General features: G+C 34.3%; 1 protein-coding gene across 1 annotated transcript in view; it reads right to left on the bottom strand.

Moving 5' to 3' along the window:
- The window catches only part of LOC128998680 (unconventional myosin-XVIIIa-like), an 85918-nt gene that overhangs the window by 24043 nt on the left and 34398 nt on the right, over positions 1 to 27477 (bottom strand). Inside the window, exons 19-21 of the mRNA XM_054424913.1 lie at positions 11447 to 11575; positions 9909 to 10052; positions 8295 to 8384 (exon numbers count right to left, since the gene is read on the bottom strand). Of these exons, the coding sequence (XP_054280888.1) occupies positions 8295 to 8384; positions 9909 to 10052; positions 11447 to 11575 (363 nt within the window). The remainder of the gene's footprint in view (positions 1 to 8294; positions 8385 to 9908; positions 10053 to 11446; positions 11576 to 27477) is intronic.

Genomic DNA, 27477 nt, shown 5'->3' on the forward strand with positions numbered 1-27477 from the left:
ATTCTTGGCTGGCGAGCTGACAGCTTCCGTCTCATTAAAGTTGGGTTCATAGAACAGAAATGTGCTGGTGATTTTAGGATATTCAGATTTGTAAGTGGTAAAACTGCATTTTTGCCTAGTTTGTGTATTGTTTGATAAAATTAAGGGTGAAGAAATTTAAATTAAGAATTAAAATTTGAAATAATAGAATTAAACTGATAAAAACATTACAAAGTTATAATTTGCTTATCCTCAATTAATAGAGACACAATATATTGAAAACCCCAAAAGTCTATATTTAAATACAAATTTTTAACAGCCGGTAAAAAAATAACATCTAAACTATTGAAGTCAGTTTAAGTTAAGTAAACAAGAAAAACTGTAATTTTTTTAAAAATATACTATTGGTATCTAAATAAAAATGTTAAGTCGAATTATTTTTTAAACTCATTTTAAGACAATGTCTGGACAGTTGTTAATATACAATAGCTATTTCATAAAAAACTAACATAAGAGTTTCGAGATCAAAATATAAATTTATAAGAGTAGATCGTAAAACAAAAATCTTAAATAAATATTTCTTTCTGTAAAAGAAAGGTAAAAGAACAGTTGAAAATCATTTGTTTTTATAGGTGGAAAATTGTATTAAATTTGAGCACAGTTTGTGTATGGTTTACAGTGGCTGCGGGAATAAAAGTGTTGAACGACGAACAAGTTGAAGTATTAGAGCTAGCCGAAGCTGGCATCCGGCCAACAGACACCGGAAAAGGAGTCTATTGTTATACAAATACACTTGCATCGTGGAATGCAGGTACAGTAAATATAAAGCAATAAAAACAGAAAATTTACCTTATTGACAAATACACTTGAGACACTACCAGCATTTAGGAATGTGGCAGCATTGACATACTTTTGATATTAATACAATAAACAGTCTGTAGATAAAAAAAAGTTAACCATTTGAAAATGTTACCGTACCAATAAAAAGTTATTACAATAATACATGTATGTCAACAGAAATTAACAGTTGCTTGATGGAAATCCGTTGAGATTTTATACATTGTTTTTTCTAGTTTGATATATTCGTTGTTTAGTCAGCTTGTTTATCAATGTAATTGTATTAGGGGAGCGAGCTGGTCTAGAGGTAGAGAACAAAGCTTCGGTCCCCAAAGTCCCGGTTCAAATCCCGCCAATCACCAATGGATTTTATCTATGTGATAATGCCGCGGCCCTCAAGGACTAGCTTGAAGTAATGTGTAAAATGGGTCCGGGCATGAATCTAATATCCTGGAATGTGAAATTGGAACATAAATATTATGGATAATTCAAAAATATTTTTAAGACTGGATAAAGGTCTTGCAGTAGAATTTAAAAAGGTTAAAGATTTTATTGACAATTTTCACAAGAATGTAAAAAAGTGCCACATTTATAATTATTTTAAATCTAAAAAATACTAAATATTTAGTTTTTTCTAGTTCAAAATGTAGGAAAATTTGTTATGGTTTAATATTTCTCAATAGATTTTTAAAATTCTGCGTATTTACTTTGCTAGCTATTACTTATAATCCAGAGTTACTAATTACTCTGTATTTTTAACCTTTATGTTGTAACATGTATTTAAAATATCAAATGTATCAAACCAATACAGAATCAAATAACACTTATATCATACCCTGCCTTCAATAAAAGATGTTTAAGGTTTATTGGAAAATACAGGAATAGTAGGAATCCCAAAGTAAGGCAATAAGTTTTGTTCTTACACTAATTGGAATTGATTAAATACTTTGTCATTTAACAGTGATTTAAACCCCCAGAAGGATCCTGAGGCCACTTTTTGTGTCTAGAAAGAAATATCCTGGCGTGCAATCAAAATAAACACAAGAGCTGCCCAGGTCAGGTTACGACTGTTCTATAACATCTACACAGCTTGATTGACAACTATAATGTTTCAATGAAGTCAGTTTAAAATGGTTTTAAAACACATTGCAACTTTTTTACTCATTTTAACCTTAAAAACAAAATGTTCAAGTTAAAAAATACTATTTTAGGACACTATATTATACAGGCAAAGTACACAATCAGGTATTCTATACATTGCCTAAAATGAACCAATCAAATTATAAAATACGCTGTCATAGGATTTTTTTTTACTTCTGATTCCTTTTTTTTCCAGTAACCAATATAATCTAAAAACCAACCGAACCAGAACGTAACCATACACAAGACAAATCAATACTGTAATGAAAATGATTATTGAACAAATGTCTTCATATATTCTTTGCCTGACACAGCTGTGGGTATCTTGAATGCCTAGGCAAAGTGTATAAAATCCTAGTGTTATTACTTCATTTCACAGTTTGCCTAAATGTTTCAGGCAATGTATAGAATTCCGAGTTAGTTAATCTGTGGAATGTCTGCATTATATACTTTGCTGGTAACATAATTATATAATAATAAATTGAAAAAAATTTATACAAGCTAAGTATTATTCTATAATTTTCAATGGTTTACCTATGGCAATTATTTCAATTATTAATTGAATATTGTTCTAAACACTACTTATGTAGAATTACCAATTGTGTCAAGATACTTAGAATTAACTGACTCTAAATAATAGATTATAAATGAATTGTGCATGTGAGAAACATAGTATTTTTAGATTTATACATATTTTGATTGTTGTGTCGGAATTAATTGTATTAACATGGTTTGATTCTAGGATCAATGTGTTTTGTTTTATATACAACTACATAAAAAAAAGATAAAACATTAAACGAAAAGGTAAGTTTGTCCAGTAAAATATACCATATAAGGTAACACGCTAAATTAGGAAAAATATTTATAAACTCAAAGATAAACTTTTATGTAAAAGTGCAAAACTTTTGAGTTGATGGTACACTTTTTAACGTCATTAAGACCCAACAATGGTTAGATTTTAAATTTGTGATAAGTGTTAAACACCTTATAACATACAATTTAAAATAATTGTATTTGAAAGATAATTGTTAATCTCTTGGATTTGTCCCTGAGATGTATAATTAAGACGTGCATGTGTGAGCGACGGACCCAGACCCGGGAGATACAAACACTTGCAGACTGCAACGACACTACTGCCAGACTGGCGAGCAGCCAATTTCACAAAACACAATTATTTCCAGCCTCTTTTTGATCGGGAGCTATTAATATATTAACTATCGGAGCAATTGATTGAAGATTTTAAATAGGATACTACTGGTTATTGTTATATCATATTTTTTCAATTGATTCTAGATTTTGTTTATAAATCTGTTGTATTTACTTATGGATTTTAATCAGAAACATTGATTAATTGCAGTAAACTAACATATTTATTTAGTAATTAAATCATAATACAGAGGGTAAGTGAATTCGCTGTGAAAACAAAGATTGTAAAATTGAGTAATAATTTTATAAAAGAAAATTAAAAAAAAACTACAAACATCTTGACTGGCTTCCTCACATTAACAAACTACAAAAAAACAGTATTTTTTCATTTTTCAGTAGTTTTTATATTCAGTATTTTTTTTTATCTCAAAAAGTCACTGACACTAAGATTCCATTAACTATCATTACATATATATTTTTCTTGTTTAATGCCAAGTTATTCTTGAACCTTGGGTAGCTGTATAGGATGCTTGTAAGGGGTCTTGGAACTGACATTTGATGAAAGGAAAGACACATAATTGGACCACTAATGAAGAAAATGTGTGTTGAAAAATTTTAATGAAAATTATGTGTGGAAATTTATTTGTTACATAATTGGAAGTCATATAATGGATTTAGAAGTATTTCAATTAACAGTATCTTATGTATCAGCAGAAAGTTCTGAGCATGAATTTATTATGTATGACAAAGGCTGTATTTAAATCTCTGGTCTAGAAAAAATAAAAATAATTAATTTTTTTTTGAAAAATATAAAAAATAGAAGTATAAACAGAACTCACCACCATCAGTTCATGCAACTGAAGTCAAACATTTTAATACACTGTGTAAGTTACCTCACAAATATTTGCGATTGCAAAAGATTCTTCAGCAACTTTCTCTCATGTCGCAATTTGAATAAAAATCCTATTATAGGATCACAATCACAATAGAAATAATCTTCTATTTTCACCCTCAAAACTAACTTTTATTGAGACAATAGGTATTTTAATTATTTTGTTACATCTCACTTTGGTTATTCTATTAAGCCAGAACTAATTTGCAGACATTTGTAATATTTAAATAATTTAATGATATGAGATATCAAACATTTTCCAGGCCTATATACACAGGAAGTTTGATAAGCCATTACTCAATTACAGTCTCAAATATTTGCTGCAGTGTGAGCATGTAGAATGTAAAACAATTTGTTATTGATATGTACTTATCCTCAAAATAACTGCCTCCACGCATTAGCCAAGTTAAACTAATTTTGTAGAAATATTGAATAAGAAAAATACCCCCGCCGCAGCAAACCTGAAGACTAAGCGAATTTCCATTTGCATAATTGGATTTTCACTAAGATGCCTCCTTAAAAATATCAAATTTATTCCATATTTAAATAGAATTAGTTTAACGAGTACTTAGGTTTGCTGCAACAGGGAGGGTAAAAAAGTGATTTTTGTTGTAAAATGTTAATAGTTTAAAGAAACGGGTGTATTTTCCAAATTTGATCAAAATATGTTCATAAACAAGCAAACAGTTGACTTATTCTCCATAATATGGGAATTTTAAATTTACAATTTTTTTGGAATTTTCTCCGTAACCATTAGGGGCATAATAACGCTTCAATATACTAAATTATTTGTTTTTTAAGCTCTACAAAATGGGTTGGAAAGAAATTATAAAATATTGTGTTTTTAGAGTCGAAAATGGGAAAACCCTATTTTTACCCCATAAAACCCCCCATAAACCCCCGTCCCATAGTCCAATCATTCTGGTTCGCAAACTAGTTAGAATAAATGTAGGTTTTGTAGCACTCAAGTGAAAACACACTTACAATAACATTATCACTCCTTACATCAACCAACAGCACTTTAGAAACTCCATTCAACTACGAATAGCATCCAAACTGAAAGAGTACCGGTATATAATGTGTGTCACAACTAGTTAGTTAATAAATATTAATAAATCAATAGTAATTTAGTAATATACCTACCAGACAATCAAAGCCATAGCATTTAAGTAGAAAACATTAGATTTTTTTCCTTTTATCCTCAGTAAATTAAATTTCTTTTTTTTATTAGGTAGAACACTTTCTTAATGTTAGTAAAATCTTTTAGATCATAAGTATCAGTACCTTAAGTAGAGTAGTCGCGATCGATTTTTACCGAATATTTAGGGAATATATCAGTGATAACAAAGACCAAAATAATTAAACATCAATCAAAACAATCTCCAAATTCACATCTCAGTCAACGTATCCTCAACCTTAAAATAAAGGAAACATCTAATAACACTTAAAACATAAATTTACGCTTATACTGTTACTCACAAAACGGTACATAAAAGATGGTAAGTAGTGATCGATTTCGATTGGACACTTCAATCATCATCAGACCCAATAGGCGAATGACAAGAATCCAAAGGACTCAAAGGGACGCCATTTTGATTCTTGTCGTTCGCCTATTAGGTCGGATGATGATTGGAGTGTCCAATCATAATCGATCACTACTTACCATCTTTTATGTATATTTACCGTTTTGTGAGTAACAGTATAAGCATAAATATATGTTTTAAGTGTTATAGGACGTTTCTTTTATTTACTTTATGTAAATTTATTAAAATGTACAATGCTGATCAAGAAGTTATTTAGTAATTCCCGCTCGCTTGATCAGCTGATTTCACTCTTGGTGTTTCTATAAAACGCTAACATCTGGTAAGCAAACAACATAACCTAAAAAAAGCAAACATAGAATAGAATCTGTTATTTTTAAAGACATCGGGTGCCATAGCCTAAATTATAGTTTATTTACAGCTAAAAAGTTAATCTGCGTGTTATGATAAGTTATGGTGATACTGATAGGAAAAATCTTGTGTGCACTACAAGCACTAACCATTGACCGCTCTCAAAATGTTCATCTACAGTTCTCAAGCGGCAATGACATACTTTGCGCACTTAATACACAAATTGTTGACAATATATTCAATACAGGTATATTGCTAAGAACAAGAACCTATAAATGGCAAAGTCATAGCTCATCCAACTTTAATTTAGATTCCATATTTTTGCTTCTTGGTAAATAAAGACATTTTAGTTCTGGAATAATATAATTGGTTGAGTAGACTCATACTTGATATAAAGATGGCTAGAATGGGGACAGATCTCTCACATGATTAAGTTAGGGGAGAGGGGAGTGTTATAAGGGAGCTGTCTGGGCCTCATTTTATTTACCATTTCCCCTGCAGACCTATCCAGTTGTGTACACTTCTACCTATGAGGTTTATGTATGAGGCATTTATCCTATGAGGTAAATTCAATTGACCAAGATTTTACGAGGGTGAACTCGGATTTGATGAATTGATATGCATGATGAATTCACTCACTGATGTGAGTGGTCCATGAAACATTGTTTCAAATTAAACGGAGAATAACACACTGTACTTTACATTACTCCACCTAATATTGTCCAAAGAATCATCGATCATGATGTGAAAGTAAAACTTGATGACGTAGACTTAAAGATGAGCAACATTGCCAGGATTTTGGGCATAATTATCAGCGATCTTAGTTTCACTGATTACATCACTAAAATTTCTTAGCTGGCTTTGCGTAGAATTCGGGGTCTGTACAAATAACAAATTACCATATTGGAGACAGTAAAGTTAAGATTGGTTTAGTCAGTAATTTATTTTGTATTCCCTTCCCTGCTTATGGAAACCTCATCACCATTGATAATGTAGACAGGCAAAGACTTCAGAACAATGCAGTGAGGTTTGCTTTAATTGTATAACGGTATTTGACATGGGTTATCCTGTATGTAGTCTGTATGTTTAGGAATAAAAGGTATTTCTGTTTTTCATCCCTTTTTCAAGAACCTGTGTCGGGACATAAAAACTCAGTTTATTATTAATCGGAAATTGATTTTCGACACTTAACTACATTTTGTTACGAGAGAGTTTGAGTATGGCATATCTATACCTTGATGACAAATGCGGGGAGTAAAAATTAGTATATAGTCGTGACTGAGAATTCCCCAGTTTTTCATCCCTTTTGCTCTTATTATAGACTGCCCTACTCTCTTCGGTTCGGCACACATCACACGGAATGCTGACACCTCTTGTCAGTAGAACAATCAGGCCATGCTACGACCAAACCATCGAACGTGATGTAGCAAATGTACCAAATATTTTTTGACACTAAACAAAAACCCAATCGAATTCCAACACAATGCTGGCTAGTGGAATTGTATCACGTTTCTCTTCCCAATCGCCAATTGTGCAAATAGCTTACAGTAAACCTTCATTGATCAAGACTAGTTAAGTTCCATGTTGTCTGTACAGTAGAGTCCCGTTAGTCCGAAATGGTTGGGACCGGGCCCATTTCGGATTACCGAATATTTCGGATTAAATGTTTTTTTTATTTTATTTTATTTTTTAGTCTTACTTCTTACTACTTTTTTTCGGACGCAGGCACGAGCCCGGGATTGTTTTTCACATTACTTAAGGCTAGACCTATTGGCTGCAGCATTATCACTTAATAAAATCCATTTGTGATTTGGCGGACGAAAATGTAAAATGTTACAGTAATAACAAAAATGGTGAAATATTTACTAAAATACTCTACAAAAAAGTCTATCTCGCCCGGCCGCTACAGAATACTTTGACGAGGTACAGCTAACTGTGTCAAAAGTAAAAAAAAAATTCAAAAAAATTTCAAAAAATTTTCAAAAAAATTTTTTTTAATAAAAAATATATTTTTTGGTTTCAGATTAAGCGGACTTTTGGATTACCGAAGTTTGGATTATCGGGACTCCACTGTATTAAATAAAATATTCTTAATATGAAGAAAAAGACACACACACACAAGAGATGGTTACAACTGCTGAGAAACGGTTATCCAGATTAAGCAAAGTCCCATTTTAATGACGGTTTACTGTACTAATTTTGGCTGATTTCAATACAAAAAACAATTAATACACAAATTTTGGTTGTGTTGCTAGCCTAGTGGTTAGCGTCTCGGAATTCGGTGCGGGAGGGACGGGTTCAATCCCCGGCACATCCACTAAAACATTTATCTCTCGTAACTCTCGTGAAATGCCACTGGCGTAAAAAAAAAAAAAAAAAAATACAATAACATTTTCAACAAATCTTACCTTAGCTTCTAGTTTGCTGATTTCTAGTTGGAACATTGACTTTTCTTGTTCAAGCTTCTCAAACTTGGTTTTAAGGTTCTCAAGCTCTTCCTAAAAAGCAAAAAATACATTATTAAGGAGTTATTTACATGTAGGGATGGACAGGTCTCGAAATTTTCTAGAAGTTTTAAATTTTGATCTAGATTTTATTTTTATTAAGATTATAAAAAAAAAAAAAAACAGTAAAAAACGCCTGCAAAAAGTAAGTGCATTAACCGCAATACAGGAGCGTGTTGTTGTTGCGTTTCCTTTGCAAGGGCGTTCTTATTTTATTAATTCTTTACATGTAACCAATGTAAACCAATGTTTACATAAAACCAAACCAGTGTAATCAATGTTTATGTGCTTTAATTGTTTTATAATTTTTTGTTTTGACATCGCAAATGATGAGAAGTTTTGTTAAGTGTAAGTAGTGTGAGACATGTTTCACTACTGTAAACATAGCCAAAACAAGTCACTCCAAATTCATTCTAAATTAACAGAAGACTGAATAAATTTTACTTGATAGTAAGACTGATAAATTTGATATTTTTCAAAGTTGATCTATATCCTAATTGATATCACCATGTAACCTATGCGTAAGAGTTATTTTTAGTAAGTTAGACCTAATTATAACATTTGTTTTTTTTTACTGATGATTTTTAGGCTAATAAAAGATTTGAAATATTCTTGCCTATTATTATTATTACTGTATTTGACCAGTTATTTGTCATAAATCAATAGGTATAAAAGGGAAATCCAGTCTCGATCTCGTCTTAAAATCTTATGAGAAATAACAAATCCTGTCTTGTCTCGAACTAAAAATCCAATCTCGTCCATCCCTATTTAAATGTTTATTTAGATTTTATGAGAACCAAAGCAGCATAACACATAAATCCCTGCTGCAGCAAACCTGTAGACCAAACAATATCTATTTATTTACAAATTATTTACACTGACTCAATCTTACGATGGGGAAATGGGTTTTGTACCCAAAACTTTTTTATTTTTACTTAACATTTACAAATCCTATATTTCCTCTTCTAAACGTTTAAAAATATTAGACATTTCCATATTTTGTCCATGTTTTCTGTTTTTTCATTAATTTCTTTAGTGCATTACTGTAGGATTGGATAATCAGAGTTCCAGTAATCACAAATCATTAATCAATAAACAGTTAGGCCTACTAAAGAAATAACTATATTTTAATTTTAATTTTTTATTTTTGTATTTATTTTTATTTCTATTTTATTTTTACTCTCAATACTTGTAAAAGTTAGTTTTTTAAGTACTTAAGTTTGTAGTTCAATGTAAATTTTTATATTTATACATACAGATTATTTTACTTTGACCTATAACACACAAGAGCATTATCAGTAGAAAAAAGACAAACAGTACACAAAGATCCAGAGCAAACATAATAAAAAACTTAACCAAAAGGTTTTTTACAATTCTGTCAACTTCTACAGCAAGAAAACCTCCTGATGAGTCATTTCGAAGAAGTTTGGACTATCCGATGTCCGAACCAGCTGACTTCGGACAAGTCGGAACCAATAGTAACACTAATCTACAAATTAACGACACTACAACACTTACAGTTTTTGAGCGAAGTTCCTCCTCAGTTCGGTGAACGTTGAGTAACGGCATGACCCTAACCAGCAACCTCCACCACGGCCAGTCTCTAACACTGAGAAACTTGCGTACATTCCGCTGTATACATCTGACTGCCAGCTGTTCAACCTGCAGACACAAGTTGAGTTAGGTGACTGGGTGAAAGGTTGTTTGAGACACAAAATATAGTACTATATAAGCAAATTGACAACTTAGCCCTTGATTGACCCTTCAGGGAAGTCTTAGATTTAAAACACGATCGGTGACACAACAAGAGTGTCCAAGTATTAAAACATTAGGCTAAAAATTTAATTTTATACACAAAAGGTATAAAAACCATGTATAACCAATAGAAGAGTAACATACATTAATCAATAAAAAAACTTACTTGACATATTTATAAAAAAAATATATCGAGAAAGGGTGAAATGATGTTTAGTCGGTTCCTAGAAAGAGGTGTGTAAGGTACGTTGTTCTTTAAGCTGCCAGCGAGCAATAAAGCATTTTTTCTATAAAAATGCGTCCGGAAGAGAAGTCTATTTTGAAACCCATTAAGGGTTAAAGATGTAATCAACAACTTGGTGTCTAGACTGTTGATTTATTTCTTCGCCAGCGTAGTGAGCTTGTGGGTATACATGCCGATGTTGTGAACAAGCAGACAATTTCTAAGGGTAGATTTCACAAAGTATAAGTATCTCAATTTCATGCTCAACTTTTTAAAACCAATGAATAATCAAATGACTTTAAAATATTTACGCCTTTTTCAAGGTCTCCAAAAATGATTCTTACAATATCATAGATGTTTACTTATGAGCCTTCAATAAGATAAGTTCCAAATTACAAGGTTGCAGCATTATAGCTGGCATAGCTTTCTTCAACTTATTCCATGATATATTTGTACAAATTTCATGATGAAAGAAACTCTACTTTGGATTAAAACGTTTGCTGCTAAGGGCTAGATGAAAAAGGTCGCGACGGCGTCAGGAGCTGAACTAGCGCTTGCCGCTGCATAACATCCCCGCTGATACACTGAATTACAGTAAAAACAACAGTAGTTATACTGGACAGCAATGTTCTGTGGATAGCAATAAAACTGGTTTTGGACATAGTACTAAGCGATTCTGATAAATAGCAGCACTACCCAGGTTGCAGTTGGTAAAGTAGTGTCACTATCTAGCAGGAAAGAGCCCTGTTCAAAACGACACTGGTGGTGATTTTGGAAAACTATATTTTTTATTGTCAGAAAAGTACGTCCCCACGAACTGCAAAGAAAATAAATATATTTAATATAGGACGCTCATAACGAGCCTGCTGATCCATGGAAACGTTAAACAACAATGAACGTTGACGTACCGGAACGTTCCTAGCTCCTGACGCCGAGGCCCCGCTGACGTTCCGGAACGTCCGAAGCAGCGAATGTGTTAAGAAACTCCTCACAATGGGCTACCGTATTATATATTTAAACTTACACTTTAATGAATCACGGATTCTCAAATGCAAACATAACGATAACTAAGACTTACCTTGCGTTTGGCAAATCTCTTCCTGGCCAAGTAGCCGCGGCAGTGGGCCTGGAAGTGGACGACTCTTCCTGCGAGTTTCTCATCTCGTTGGGACTCCAGCCGTGGCAAAACACCCGCTCTGAAGAATATCTGCAACAAAGGCAAGCCCGTAAACAACCAGAAAACACCCCTTCTTCATTTCACGTTCATTTTTGGTAATGGTAAGATGGAAAGATCTTAAAAGGTTCTACCCGGAGAACTGTAGAGTAGTCTAAAAAAGTAACAACAATCCTGAAAGTAAACACCAAGTAAATATTGAGGGTAGGAGAAGACAAAGTACCTCCATGTGGTGGCTCAAGAAAAGCTGAAGAGTTTAAGCTCATCTCGTACTTAAACTCATCATTTTCATATCAAATCAAGCTCGTACATTTTTGTGAAAGGGACTTCTTAAAAGTCTAAGTTAAAGAGAGAGACAAATTACATTTCCTGTTCAACCTACACTTAGAAGTCAGGACAATATATCAATATTATGTTTGTGCAATTTTACTGTGAATTTACATACAATTATAATTTCCCTGGACATTATTTTCATAAAGACGTGTATGTTACAGCTAAAAGACTATTAACTAATAAACATGTAAATCTAACACTAATCTTATTTCAAATAATTATTAAATAGTTCTTATTTTGTAAATCCATTTTTATATTTTACAAGTTTTTGGGTTCTATCAAAAGATGTATAATAACTTGTCTTTGATGAATAAAAAACAAAGACTATTAGTTATTAATTAAAAAAATCAAAACTATAATCTTCAATCGAGCAGGTACAAGAGATGAAGTAAGACGAGAAGAAGCCAGCGTAAGCAGTTGTCATAGAAACACTGAACGTGCATATCACGACAAGGCTCAGATTTTGTCTACACCACTTCCTTCAGTAAAACTTAGTATCACTTGTCTGTGAAATATGTCTATTTATCTGTCTGTAAATAAGATATGTTTCCAAACCATTTTTGGTGCTATAAAGCAATTGATCATAGAAAGAACGCCGCTGGTTTAGTATTTTTCCTACAACCATCAAAATCTTCCCTTCGGTTAAATTTCCAACACAATTTGAATATGGTTCTCCAAAACTGAACGGTTGTGCAGAACTTTACCACAATTCATAGAAGATTATTTAAAAAACTTTGAGAGAAAAACATTCCAACATTTGTAGAAGATAATTGGCGCAAAGACAAAGGTATTATGAAAATTGTACCCTTAACAATATTATATTATAAGTTTTAAGTACAGTAATAATATTTTATCCCAAGCACTAATTAAAGTGTTACTACAGCTAGAAATAAATATATCGTGACTTTTATATAGCAATTAATTTACAAAACATGATCAATTACCTTCGCATTACACGCTTCCAAGCGCTACAAACAGATAAAATTAATTAATTTAAAATTCTAGAAAGTTTACTTTCTCCTCTGCAGTTTCTTATAAGGGATTCTTTGTTGATTTGTTTCTGACGAAACATTTAATTTAGATGATATTATTTTTCGACAACAAAAATACAAATTTTGATGAAAATTTTTAACGAATTTATTGTTATTGGTAATTATGTTAAAATGGTACGTCATAAAGCAATTAAAAATATAATAATCGTAGATGGTCAAAAGTGAATATTTAATAATGGATTATTCAAAACTTGGTTTGCAAAAACGAGTATTATTAACTTGTCAAAGGATTATAACAGTTGATGAGCATTCTTAAGTTCCAAATGTTTTTAAATGTAAAAGGAGAAAGATATATAATTAAACTTTCCCTTCAGGGAGTTTGAAGTCCTACTGTTAAACTCTCTAATTATACAGGATGAAAGCATGCGAGATTAAATGAATGCATCAGCAATGTTAGTTTACTAGGAGTTTTTCAGTTAGTCAGCTAGTAAGTAATGTTTTAGTGCCAATAATGAGAATTGTGTCATTAGAATTCCTTTTGAGAAAAAAAAATAGTATTCTCTTTTGTTTTATTTCCATCAAAGCTTAACCCTTTGCGGTCGAATGGTGAGTATAGGTCGCCATCCGCCATTTTGCCGACTGCTCAAAAATGGCATGCTATAAGGCAAAAAAAAAAAAAAAAAATTATATCAAACATTAAAAAAAGTTAATTTTTGCGGTCGAATGGTGAGTATAGTTCACCGGGTGCCATTTTTCAGACTGCTCGAATAGCAAACTATACTCGCAATAAAATGGAGAAAAAATTCGACCTCAAAGGGTCAAAGCATTTTAAAGCTTTGTATTTGTCGGAAAACCTTGTTATACATACTGAAAATTATTGTATGACTTTTAGAGAATGGAGATCTCCTAATGGACTCGGCTGAAGAAGGGCTCTATACCATCAGGATATGGTACGATCATTAGCAAATCACCAATAGTGATAGAATTGAACCCCTAGGATAAAATTAACACGTTATAACATATACCAAAGATGTTCCAGGCGCTTTGTTTTTACAGGTCAATATCGCCATAGCAACCCTTAACTTAACGAACTACCCTTATCCGATATAGCGTAGTTTTTCCCTACATTTTGAAAACCTCATTTTACTAAATGTAAAATTTGCAGACGTTTATTGTCTAGTAACAGTAATAGCCAATTTGCTATTTGCCAATGTTCTGATAGCAAAAGTCTCGAGTATCGAATTAAAACACAAAATTGTATTGAATTTTAGCTTCCTGATTGCATTTAAAAATATAAATTGGTGCAAAGACCTGAATTTATACAATTCATCATGAATCTGCACTAATTTATATTAAAACATAAAGAAAATAACCACTTTCAAAAATTGGTAGCGATTTCAAATATATAAAACTTACTGCAATTAGCATGAAAACTTTGGAATTAACTAAATTTTGACCATGTTTCAACAAAATTTTGTTTTTTAAAACACCCCAGTATAACAGATATTTAGGTTGAACCCTTGATACATGCTGAACTGAAGTTCAACAGAATACAAACTGAATTCTCGGTCTTTGCGTGAGAGTCGAATCAAGTCTGTATTTACACTATTTTTTAGTAATTTCATCCAGTCTATGAGATGCAACTTCAGTAGTGAAGCTGAGACCAGAATACAAATTTTATCCACAGCTAAGAAACGACATAGCTTAACAGCAATATGTAGAGGTACAACAATATATCTAAAAAATCTTAATAATTTGATATTTTACTTCTTAGCGATTGTAAATAGTTAAAACTTACTGCAATTAGCATAAAAACTTTAGAATTGAATGAATATAATAAGAAGCTTGATACTGGTAGTTTATAGCTAAACTAAGTTGTGATAATTAAAAACTATTGAAATTCCTAAACGTAACAACAAAATGCATTCATACCTCACATTCAGTTCTAAAACGCCGGTCAGAGATTTGTTTACCACTGCTGACGCAGAAAGCTGTGAACAGAAGACAATTCTTGTCTATCCTCTGTCCCAGACAGTCCAGTACTTTAGGTAGAGAAGTTGAACTCAAAGTTACAATTGACGCTTTATTGTTACCAAACAAACATTCACCCTGTTTTGCCCTAAGTTTACCATTAGGTACTAGGTAACTGGAGACCACGGGCATGTGTTCATGCTGTATCCTACCCAGCATCACTCGGTGAGTCACTATCCATGCACTATCAGCAGCGTTAGTCGTGTCAGCTATGTTATTGTTTACACCATTATCTTTACACATTACCCTAGGCAATGCTGAATGCCGCTGCGTTTTCCTAGGAGACATATCCAACGTCTTATTCTCACTTTTTTTCACACTCACTTTATCCTCGTCTATTTTGCAACACATTTTCGTCCTGTTCACCAACGTAGGTTTCACCAAAGTTTTGTCGTTTTTCAAGATGACTTTTACATCGTTAGTTTTCGCCGGGCGAACGCCGTTATCAAACACCCGTTTTTTATCACTCGCGGTCACACTTTTAGCTGGTATCAGTTTATCGACAATTTTCGTAGTCTTTTGTTTCTCGCGAGGATCCGCCTTCGGTAGTTTTTCCTCGGGAGTTTTGACGATGTTCGGTTCGTCCAGTCGCAGCTCGACTCCCGCGGGTTTCCGAGACTTGGGCTGCGGGATCTTGGAGATCTTGGGCGCGGGCATGGCCGCTTGTAGAGCGAGAGCGGTGACGAAGACTACTGCCACTCCGACTACCAGTAGTAGTAGCAGAGTCGGCACCATGACGGCATGGCGGACGGCGCGGCACTAGCGAGCCCGTAGGCCGTGGACTGCCTACGCACGTACCTCGCCCGTCGGCCCACACACACACACGTCCCAACGTCCATTTTATTGATCTTAAACACGAGTACGACGAAAACCTTGTTCCGATCACACTAATTTCCACATTTTTTCACATCCCGCATTACCATAATAGATTACAAGGAAAGAACGCAACATCTACAATAGGTTAAAATCTAACTCGTTTGCCTAAAATCTACTATTAATGGCCTATCTAGCTATCTTGAAAACTACTACAATTAAATAAAATAACTTTCTTTTAGGCGCACTTAGGGCACATAAGCCTTAATAATAGTTAATTTTTAAGAGCAGTTCAAATAAAACCTTTTAAAAAAGCATCGTTGTAATAGCATCACAAACTAAAGGGCTCCATCCGATCTAAGATGAAATTACAGCGTAAACAATCAAACGTAAACATTAGAACAAGAACATAAGTTTGCTGTACTGTGACGCGTTCTTTGTTGTGCATACGGCGCCTATTATTACAACATTTGAATCGCGTCGTACACCGCAAGCCGAATATTTTTCAATTGGCAAGTTATTATTTAGTTTTGTAAACTAACTAACGTGGCCTTCCCGAAGTTTCATCAGTGGGCCAAACATCATAGCAACTTCATCCTAGCAAATACGGGGAAAAACTTAAGTATATTTTCGTGTTAAGATAAGAATGTCCACACCTAGAAGTGATTCAGAAGATCGCCGCTCGGCATTCTGTAGTGATCCGCTCAACGCTCAAGCGCCAGGATATTCACTCTAATCCCAGTTATCCCTCAGTTTGTATTTTATAACCCTCCAGTAATGTTCATAAATCCCCCTAAATCCCACAGTTTGTTATAAAAAAACAAATTAAACATCGCCCAACGATCATTTATTAACTGTCCTATTCGATGATTATAAACTATACACAAAACATGTAATCGGAAATCTCCCAAAATCGGGTTTGATATGTTACTAATCGTTCCACGTAATCCTGAAAACCCTATAAATCCCACAGAAGCCAAAAATATTCCGTATTTTGAATAATATCCCAAACAAGGAAACACACAAAACACTAAAAATAGCGTTTATTCCTTCTGTGTGTAATTGAAGTCATAGTGTATTTTAGAGAAATTCAGAAGTGTTTCAAAAGGACAGCGGATAGTGAACCAGTATGTCATTTCCTCGATTCCAAACAAAACATCGTTCCCATACAAAGTGGCAACGAGTACAAAATATCCTACAATCAGTGTCTAAGTAACATAACTCATCATTTAGGTGTATGTCAACGGAATTACGAATCCACGGGAATGTCGTGGGTTCGAGTCCTGTAGTCGCCACTAAAACTCGTATTTATTACAACTCATTCTTGTACCAACTCAACCTTTGCTTTGCGTGATGTTCCGCACAGGCCTTGCAACTATGTGGACGGGCGCATGGTTTAAAGAGGCCGCCAACCTCTTAGTGAAATTACTGTAATCATTAAGTTTGAACGTGGAGTGAACCAGTGAACGTCAACACTACAGTGTAGAGTGTGTGCAGATGTCGCCGGGTCGCCGACACACGGACACACCCACACACACGGGCTTGTAGTAATGTAATGTATACCTGCACTGGACTACGACTACGGACCTATCACATACACTCACACCCAACACCAGCTGTGGGCGACAAGGCTGTCTACAGCGGCCAGTGAGGTAGATTCATTCACAATCATCACAAAACTAGTCCAGTCGGTTAAATGATCCCTACAGCAAACATCGGTGGATCCATTCACAAGGCTCTACTTCGTCAGTCTAGTCAGTTAAATGATGCCTACAGTAAACATCGCTGGATTCATTTACAAGGCTCTACTTCGTCAGTCTAGTCAGTTAAATGATGCCTACAGTAAATATCAGTGGATCCATTCACAAGGCTCTACTTCGTCAGTCTAGTCAGTTAAATGATGCCTACAGTAAATATCAGTGGATCCATTCACAAGGCTCTACTTCGTCAGTCTCTTCAGTTAAATTATGCCTACAGTAAACATGGTTCACAAGGTTCTACTACGTCAGTCTAGTCAGTTAAATGATGCCTACAGTAAATATCGGTGGATCCATTCACAATGCTCTACTTCGTCAGTCTAGTCAGTTAAATGATGCCTACAGTAAATATCGGTGGATCCATTCACAATGCTCTACTTCGTCAGTCTAGTCAGTTAAATGATCACTACAGTAAACATCGCTGAGTTCATTCACAAGGCTCTACTTCGTCAGTCCAGTCATTTAAATTATCCCTACAGTAAATAATGGTGGATCCATTCACAATGCTCTACTTAGTCAGTCTAGTCAGTTAAATGATGCCTACAGTAAACATCGCTGGATTCATTTACAAGGTTCTACTTCGTCAGTCCCGTCATTTAAATGATCCCTACAGTCAATATCAGTGGATCCATTCACAATGCTCTACTTCGTCAGTCCAGTCAGTTAAATGATCCCTACAGTAAATATCAGTGGATCCATTCACAAGGTTCTACTTCGTCAGTCTAGTCAGTTAAATGATGCCTACAGTAAACATCGCTGGATTCATTTACAAGGTTCTACTTCGTCAGTCCCGTCATTTAAATGATCCCTACAGTAAATATCAGTGGATCCATTCATAATGCTCTACTTAGTCAGTCTAGTCAGTTAAATGATGCCTACAGTAAATATCAGTGGATCCATTCACAAGGTTCTACTTCGTCAGTCCAGTCATTTAAATGATCCCTGCAGTAAATATCAGTGGATCCATTCACAATGCTCTACTTCGTCAGTCTAGTCAGTTAAATGATGCCTACAGTAAACATCGCTGGATTCATTCACAATGTTCTACTTCGTCAGTCCAGTCATTTAAATGATCACTACAGTAAATATCGGTGGATCCATTCATTGAACTTTATTCCTGCTTGCTTTACAGGCTTCAATCATGAGTATGTGGGTGTTTAGTGTTCAGAAAATCAGCTGAATACCACAATGATAGACAGATACAGTCGAAGATATGACGACAGGGTTATCTTTATATTGATATTTTGCAAGATATACCATCGGCGATGACTTATGTTAATACACATCAAACGACGGAAGCTACTTTGGCTAAAAGCTCTTTATATGTTTGACGATAAACTAGATACATACAAAATATTGAGCGAGAACTGTTCTACTCGTAAAACAAAACATAAACTTTCAAGTGTAAATGTGAAAATAGATAATTGACTAGCCAAAAATTACCATTATATTTTTGTTCTATTTTATCAGAATTTGAGTTCAGCTATCGATACAACATGAAGGTTTACACTTTCGAAATACTTAGTTTAAAAAGTCACGTTTTCAGGCACTTTGCCCAAAACGTGTGAGCATCCAGCACCTAAAGTAGGCTATCACCTGAACCCAAGTAACAAGTAGCCTTGAGGCCAATGACTAAAGAAAAAAAAGAAATTAGCTAAAAAAGGTAAACGATTCAAGTTTAACAGAAGAATTGATTATAAATCGTATCGTTTTACAACAACTCAGCACTTTCTTGTTGGCTTTCTGTGGGAATAGAGCGGAACCATCTCAGGTTATATTATATTTCCTCCCGAAGGTGCGGCGTTGTTGTCTTGGCTGAAATTGAGACGTTAGATTCGCATTTAGTTTTGATATGTATGAAATTAAATTTAATCATGTTTATTGTTGTTAAACTGAACTCATTGCATTGGCGTCACATTCAACACACTATCTAACATTCAATTTCAGTTTTAAAAAATCTTAACGCTATAATAACAACTACAGATTCAAAACTCCCTGCTCAATCTTGAGATAATTTCGAAGGGCATTAAAATACAGAACTTTAAAACATCTGTTTAACAACTTTTCAGATCCCCAAATGGCAATGGGATAAAACCAATGATACGAAGGCAAAATATACAGTTAGTAAATTATTTCTGTTCATAGATTTTGAAAATCAGTGAAGAAAAACTAGTGACGCATACATTTGCAATCACGCAATTAGTATGGGAGTTCAGATATTTCTTATCAATCGAGATGTCTGTACTGGGATTTGACACACGGGTTGGACACAACCCCCACATCTCCTTTGATAGATGAGAGGAAATCCTAAAATCCACTAAACTTGGCTTTATTGTGTGTCTGATAAAGCCCTGCCGTAAAAAGCTACACATAAGCCTAATCCACGGGATTATTTAAAATATAATTGGGACGATAGAGCACAAACAAACATACATAAAAAACTCAATTATTAAAGACGTCGAAATGCAAATAGATTCTTTGGGGGGTCCAAAACACGATCGATAGGCCTAATATGTATTGCGCAATATACAATATTTTGTACCGCATTGAAGACTAGAACAGATTGCACAAGACGTTGAGGGAATTCAAAAAATACTGACCATCCGCAACAAAAATGGTGCGAATAAAAGCTAATTCGGAAAGTAGGGCTAAAAAATAAGTTAAAATTTTAGTTTTTGTAAAAATTCCTGTTTTGAGTTTTGACCTGTAAAAGGTTATATATACCCTTGCTAAATGTTTGTGCTAATGCTTATAGACGAACACGAAATGCCAAACATAAGGGCAAAGACATTTTCAAATCAGCACCACCTCTGGTTTAAGGTCCATCTACTTCAATCTACACTAAAAAATGTTTTCCAAAAATACTTGGTCAATTGAAAAAAGTGAAACCCACAGTTTTTTCATTGGGTTTTGGCCGGTTTCAAACAAATAATTATAATTATTATGATTTTCAATCATATGAGCTAACAATCGACTATCACCACAGTGGTCTACTTTATTACGCCGCCACGTCATGTTAAGTAGCGCCTGCAAGTATCCCTACGCCACCCGCTATACAGTCCTGCGTTTATAATGTATCGCGCTTTTTGAAGGCACTAAGTTTTGATCGTTTTATTACAATGCAATATGTCAACATATTACAAGATAGTTTCACTAAATTTTAAAGTTACTGTGTATGCTTATGAATGTTGCGCAATAGGTTATATGGATTCAAAAAGTAAACCCTCCACTGAAAAAATAGGGTGCACAGAAACCAATATGTCCCCCTCCCGGGTAAAGTGAAACAATAATATTGTGTTAAAGAGTTCTTGGAGCCTAGACGTTCTAACTCATAAAACAATTAAACAACTACAAAGAAAATTTCTAATCCCACAGTATACTAGATATTTAAATTACAATCACTCTGGTATCTGAAAAAAATATTTTGAGGTGGTAAATAACTCTTCAGTAGCTGTTTGAAAATGACAAAATTAACATTGCTCTTATGGTGGGCAAATTCAAGATGGCCGTTGGCTTCAATGAACCCTCTTGGAAATGCATTCAAAATAACAAACAACATTTATAATCTCACAGTATACTAGTTATCTACATTATAATCACTTTGATGTTTGAAAAACTATTTTTGGATGACAATTAACTCTTTAGCAGCTGTTTGAATATATCCCAGATGGCCGCTAGCCTCCAAGGACTCTTGGCCTCTGGATCGTCTGAAGTTTAGATTACTTGGTTGCTATCAAAACGATCCCACCTAGTTTACAACACAACAGCTGTTTCGTGCAGTCAAAAATTAAGCACATTTTTAAAATTAAAATTGTATTTGGTATCCTATTACTTGTGTATTCTTTTATTACAATCATAACCTTATTTTATCCATCATTAAGAAATAACATCACAATAGATAATGTCAGAAAGTTATAACATATTTTTGTTGAAAACTATAAGGGATTATAAAATAGAAAACAGATTACATAATTTAGGATTATTTTTCAATCATTGTTTTTATTTGGATTTGATATAATTTTTTACTTAAGTAGTCCTAGCTTTGGCTCTATGGATCCTTTTTTTCTTTTCATATTATAATTAATAAAAACATTGAGTGAAAATTAGCAGATTTACTTTTTATAACGAAATTTTCTACATAGTTATAAAATAACCTAGTCTATGAAAGTGTAATATTCAAACTTTATTTAATCTTTATTTATTTAATTTTATTTAAATTTTGTACCTATTCATTGCATCTTTATTTATCGTGATTATATCCATTATAAGGACTGTTTTATAAACTTTTGAACAGTAATATTATTTGTACTTGAAAATACATCAAATTGTTCTAAAATGTGAGATTTAAGATTCATAAAAAAATAGGATTTGTAAACCTTTTGTATTTAACAATGATACCTAAAACCTAGTTACTTATTTGATTATTTGACAAGTTTAACCCTAGGGAAGTATTTGTTCACAACGTTGGTTATCTGGTTCACCAATCATTAAACGAATTAGCTTGGGTTTTTCAATTTAACGTTTCTTTAATTTAACAGACAGTAATTTCGATAACACTTCTGAAATAAATTTTTGTTACTAGATTTAAATATACTTTATATAGCACACTATATTGAATTATTTTCAGTTAGAAATATTAACGATGATGTAATTTTTCAGAAATTATTTACTGTAAATAAAAACATTGCTATAGTTTTATTTACCTCAAACATTTGTAAAATATCAATGTGGGTGGAAGAAATGGGTATTATATAATCTACAGGCATGAGTAGATACAACTTAGTACCTACGAGATCTCCAAAATGTAATTAACCCTTTCAGTGCTATGCAACAATATATATTTGTGCGTCTTGCTATGGAATGATGTAGCGTTGTTTGCGTTTCATCCAAAAAGCGCAAAGCGACGATATATCGTGCCAGCGCGACTTTCGATCATGTGATTTTTAATGAGCATATTGGTTGACTCGGTTGTAGTTTCGAAACAGCGATGGTTTCTTTCGATTCCTCATATGATCGAGGCCCGATATATCGTTCCTTAGCAGATTTCAGATGAAAAATTTAAATTTTTACTGACTTTTTTCTCACACACTAGACTTTGCTCCCGTGGCAAGCCGAGCACTTTTCGGACAAAATAAGTATATTAGTTAACGCTAGCATTTTTAAAAAAATTACAAAAAAATATTCTGGCATCGAAAGGGTAAATGAATAAGTTGAACATCAGAAAACCCACATGATCTTGCCTTAAAATAACCGTGACACCTCCTGGGCAACAGACAAAAGCCAATATCCCGTTATAATCAGGCCTGTGGTTTGTATGTTATGTACTATAGGCCCGAGGCAATTGCACCCCTCTCTACCTACCTAGTGGGGTAATTTCTCTCTTCCTTGCGTCCCCAACAAACCCAAACCCTGTTATAACAGTGGCCCTGGTTATAATTATGTTTTAAATGTTGATGAGCTTGGTTATCAAAAGATGATTTTTTTACATTTTACATTGGTAAATATACAGGACAATGATTCTCACTTAGACAACTTCAACTGTGCCAAACAAGTCAAACTAAAAGTATTGTCTATTAGTTGAGTATAGCCTGACTCTCAGTAAGAATGTTTTTACCTATTTGGTGTAGAACATTACCTGTTAACCAAACAAATACAAACTTTACAAACACAATCAATAAAGGACTGTCTTCTGTAATTTTTTATAAGATTTTTGTGTAGATTCTGGTATTTTACCTTTCAAACCTTTTAAATATATTTTATCATACAGAGCTGGTAACACTTCAAACAGGAATGTCACAGTATTTTGAGGAGGTTGGCAAACCTGGGCAGTTCGTAAGGTGCAGGGATGGATCAGTCTCGATAAACATTGTGTTCAGTTCCGTTTTCTATTTACTTAAAAAGGTTTGAAATGAAGTCTCTTTTTATGTATATACAAAATTGTTGACTCAATGTCATAAATTAAGTTAGTTTGTCTAAAATATTTTCAAAATGCATGATGTAGGGTTAATTATATTTTGTTATAGTATCTGACAGTCTGTCATGGCGGGTAACTGATAACATATGCTAAAAAAATTGAACCTTTCAGATCATGAATCAGTCAGGATTGATATTTCCAATCCAGTCTGTTCTTGTTCCCAGAAATACTGTATGAATGTGTACAAATATACAGAAAACCCCTTTTAAAAGTACTCCGTTAAACTGAAACTCGGGTTAACCAAAACTATAATAAAAATACTTATCAAATAAAAAACTAGCTAGACAACAGGACGGGTAGTTGTCCTGTCTTGTCCAACAGAATATAATAGAGCCGACAACGCGGATCTCATATAGCGATAAAGATAACGTTCAGATAACAATTGTCAATTATTTTTAGAAAAGAAAAAGATTTTGTCTTTTCGGTTCAAGATTTTAACATTACAGTAATTACAATAACATCAAAAACGACTGTCGTAAATCTATTTGAATGAAAATAGTCTTTAAATTCTAACTATTGATGAACGGAAAAAAATTTCTGAAATAACCTTGCCCGCTTGATTTTGGTTGGTCGGGATTTTACTGTACTTCTTTATAGCATCCTTTTTATCTATACACATGCAACATACAAATACACATATACAACATATACATATACAAATACACTTTGAGTCAGTTGTCTTGGAGTCTTGATTAAGTTATTACTATCTACAACAGTAATTTTACCACGTAAGGGCCATTTGTACGTATAACGTGTACACCTCAACAAGACTCCTCGCCGCTTGTTGGCATCATTTGTTTACAGAAATAAGCCATTTGCAGCTCTGTAGCTGGTGTGTCCGCTTCAATGTGTGTCTGGATTTTTTTATTTTTTATTATCGAATCTCCTGCCACATGCAATATAAGGTTATTGATATGTTTTTTTTTTTCTACAAGAAACATATCGGCTGCAGACATTCATTGGCAGATGACTGAAATTTATGGCCCTAATGTAGTATAGACGGTAAAGTGTATAAATGAACTGTTGTAAATGGACTTAAATTGTGTAGAATGATAAAGACTAAAGGTGTATTAGGTACAAGATTTACTTGATACAAAAACACAACATAACTTTCCACAAAACATCTGGTATCCATGACAACTAACTTATACAAAACACATGTGATACCAACCATACCAAAATGAACTATTCTCACAAACTACTAAATGAACTAACTAAAGCTATGATTCTAAATGAATTAGGGAGTTTAAAAATGTCTGTGAAAATGTTCATTTCGAAAAGAATTATGTTTTTTGTAGGTACCCAGACTTCTCACAGAAGACCTCAATGGAAACAGGTTTTTACGACCATTTATATAATCCCTAACCCATTTCCGCACTTCACCATCACTCATTAGGGCCATAACCTTCAGTCATCTAGCGATGAATGCCAGCATTGGATGTGTTTCTTGTGGTGGAAAAACGTGACACTAACCTAATTATGCAGCAAAAGAGCTAATAAGTAATTTCCTAAACACACAGCGAAGCATAAACGTCAGCTACAGAACTGAAAATGATGCCATTCTGTTCACAAATAATGCCAATAAGCAGAGAGGAGCCTCGTTGCGGTGTACACAGGAACTAAGAAACTATACGCACAAACATCCTTACTTAAAAAGCAACCCTTGTACTATGAGGTCATACACATGTACTGCTGGTATCTGATGCAAGAGAGCGCTTCACAAAATAAACAACAAAGAGTCGGAGAGCTCACTGGAATATACGACATATGGGTATAAAATAACAGGACTGCTTTTCTATGAGAACCTGAAGGCCAAATGCTATACAGTATTGCTGATTTGCCTGACATCTCCCATCCACATTCCAACCTGTTTGATGCCACTAGGTTGCTTAGTTCGGCCACAGCCTTTGTTCGTGTCAGGTTGTGTTTTTGATGCTTGTTGGAAAAATTGTATAACTGAGCAACATCAACGTAATATTTTGTGTAAAGCCCTCAACATAGACTTATTCTCTGTTACAACAAGTGTATAGGGATCAATGTATGTGACTAGACTTGCATGGGTTTTGTTTTGAGTGGTATAAACGATTCAAAGAAGGGAGGGATGATCCTCGACCAAGAGATCCTTCAACTACAAAAACAAATGAGTCCCGTCTTTCTCCCTACAATTGGCAATACAATAGGACCGGCTACGTTCCAAGCAGTGCTGCTATCTGTCGGTATTTTAAAGAGCTTCGACGCAGCGCCGCACCGGGGCTATGCCTGCCATTGATGGGCTGCAGCGAACGTGTTAAGAATAAGTCTCAACACAAGCAGGAAGAAGCAAAACTGTTTATGGGGGGAATAACGTTGAAGAAGATTGACACAACTACAGTAGAACGTCGATTATCCGAATTAATTGGGGATTGGGGTTGTTCGGATAACTGATTTTTCGGATAATCGGTCATTGACGGGAAAAATACGGGGAACGGGAAATGACGGGAAGGGATAGCGGCCGGCGGCGATTTGCCGATTTCGCGTCTGTGGATACTGTACAATAATATAAATTTGATTAATTACAGAGATGTGCGAGTACTTGAGATTTTGAGTTCGAGTTGAGTACCTACGGCCTTGAAACTCAAGCTTATTTTTTAACTCGGCAGTTTTGAGTCAAGTTTGGTTTAAATTGGTAAAAAATCAATATTTGTTAAAATGTTACTTGTGTTTACATGAAATAATGTACTGTCCTAATATTTACTACTGTAGATTCTACAGTAATACAAATATTTTTACAGTGTAGAAATAAGCAAGAGGAAGTTGTCCTAACCTATTTTTTTAGCTATTACAACAGAATAGGTCAACTCAAAGCAGTCGCCGGCGACTGACTGGCAAGGCAATTAAAAACAATAGAAGGGAGGAAGGGGTTGTGCAATGACCTCGAAGTGAGCGGGCGTAACAACAGTGAATGAAGTAGGGGTTTGGGGGGAAGGGGGAGGGTCAGACCTTTGAGCTATATTTAGACTTTCACCACTTAGCAGCCGTGCGGTGGAGTAGCGCTACGGCCAGTCGTGATTGGCGCGCGATTTTATTGATTTTTGCTTCTTTCTTCCTTTCGGTTAACCGACGTTTCGGATGACCGGGCATCGGATAATCGGCGTTCTACTGTAACTACCAATTAAAGGAGTCTGCAGGAATTTAAAAAATCAGGACAGGCCTGGGCAAAATATATCCTTGATCTAATATGAGATAAATGTAGGGATCAGGAAATTACAGGAGGGTAATATTTTGTAGCATATGCAGAAGATGATCACGATCAGTCTAATATTATTATTCCCTCAAGAATTAAGGTTGCATTCAACAAATATGTACCGGGTGTCCACAAAGTCTTGGTCTGATAAGGAAACCGCATAGTATGAAAACGAGTAATAGTATGATAAAGATTTATTTACGGATATAACAGGTAACTTCTTAAGATTTTATAACTATGTACAAACTATGTACCTCCAGTGGCCTGCAGATCTTCTAGACATCTTTTCATTTTGTCCCAGGTTTTAGTCAGCATATCCTGAGATGTAGACGCCACAGAATTCCTGAATCTATCCCGCAAGTCTGTGTAAATTATGAACCAGGGAAGAATAGACAATGTTGTTGACAAATACCCACAAAAAGAAACCCATTGGGGGTTACATGGTGGGAACGAGGTGGCCATTTGGTCGGGCCATCACGCCCGATCCAGCGCCCGGGGAAATGAAGTTTTAAAAATTCCCTCACGGATTTAGCCCAATGAGGTGGAGCGTCTTCTTGCTGGAAAATTATCATAAGTTGCAGTTCTTATAATTGGAGGATTACATACAACTCAAACATAACCAAGTAAACCAACCCATTTACATTTTCTTCGGTAAAGAAAAATTATCCGATGATTTCATCATGCATTACCCCACACCAAAGATTAGTTTTGGACTGGCCCTTTCATTTTCAATCACGGTCCTGGGATTTTAGCTCCCCCAAATTCAACAATTATTGTGTCTGTTAACCTTCCCACTTAAATGGATAGTCGTT

Source organism: Macrosteles quadrilineatus, unplaced genomic scaffold (assembly GCF_028750875.1).
Source record: "Macrosteles quadrilineatus isolate MER2022 unplaced genomic scaffold, UCM_ALF_1.0 Scaffold_7__1_contigs__length_78375512, whole genome shotgun sequence".
Lineage (NCBI taxonomy): Eukaryota > Metazoa > Arthropoda > Insecta > Hemiptera > Cicadellidae > Macrosteles > Macrosteles quadrilineatus.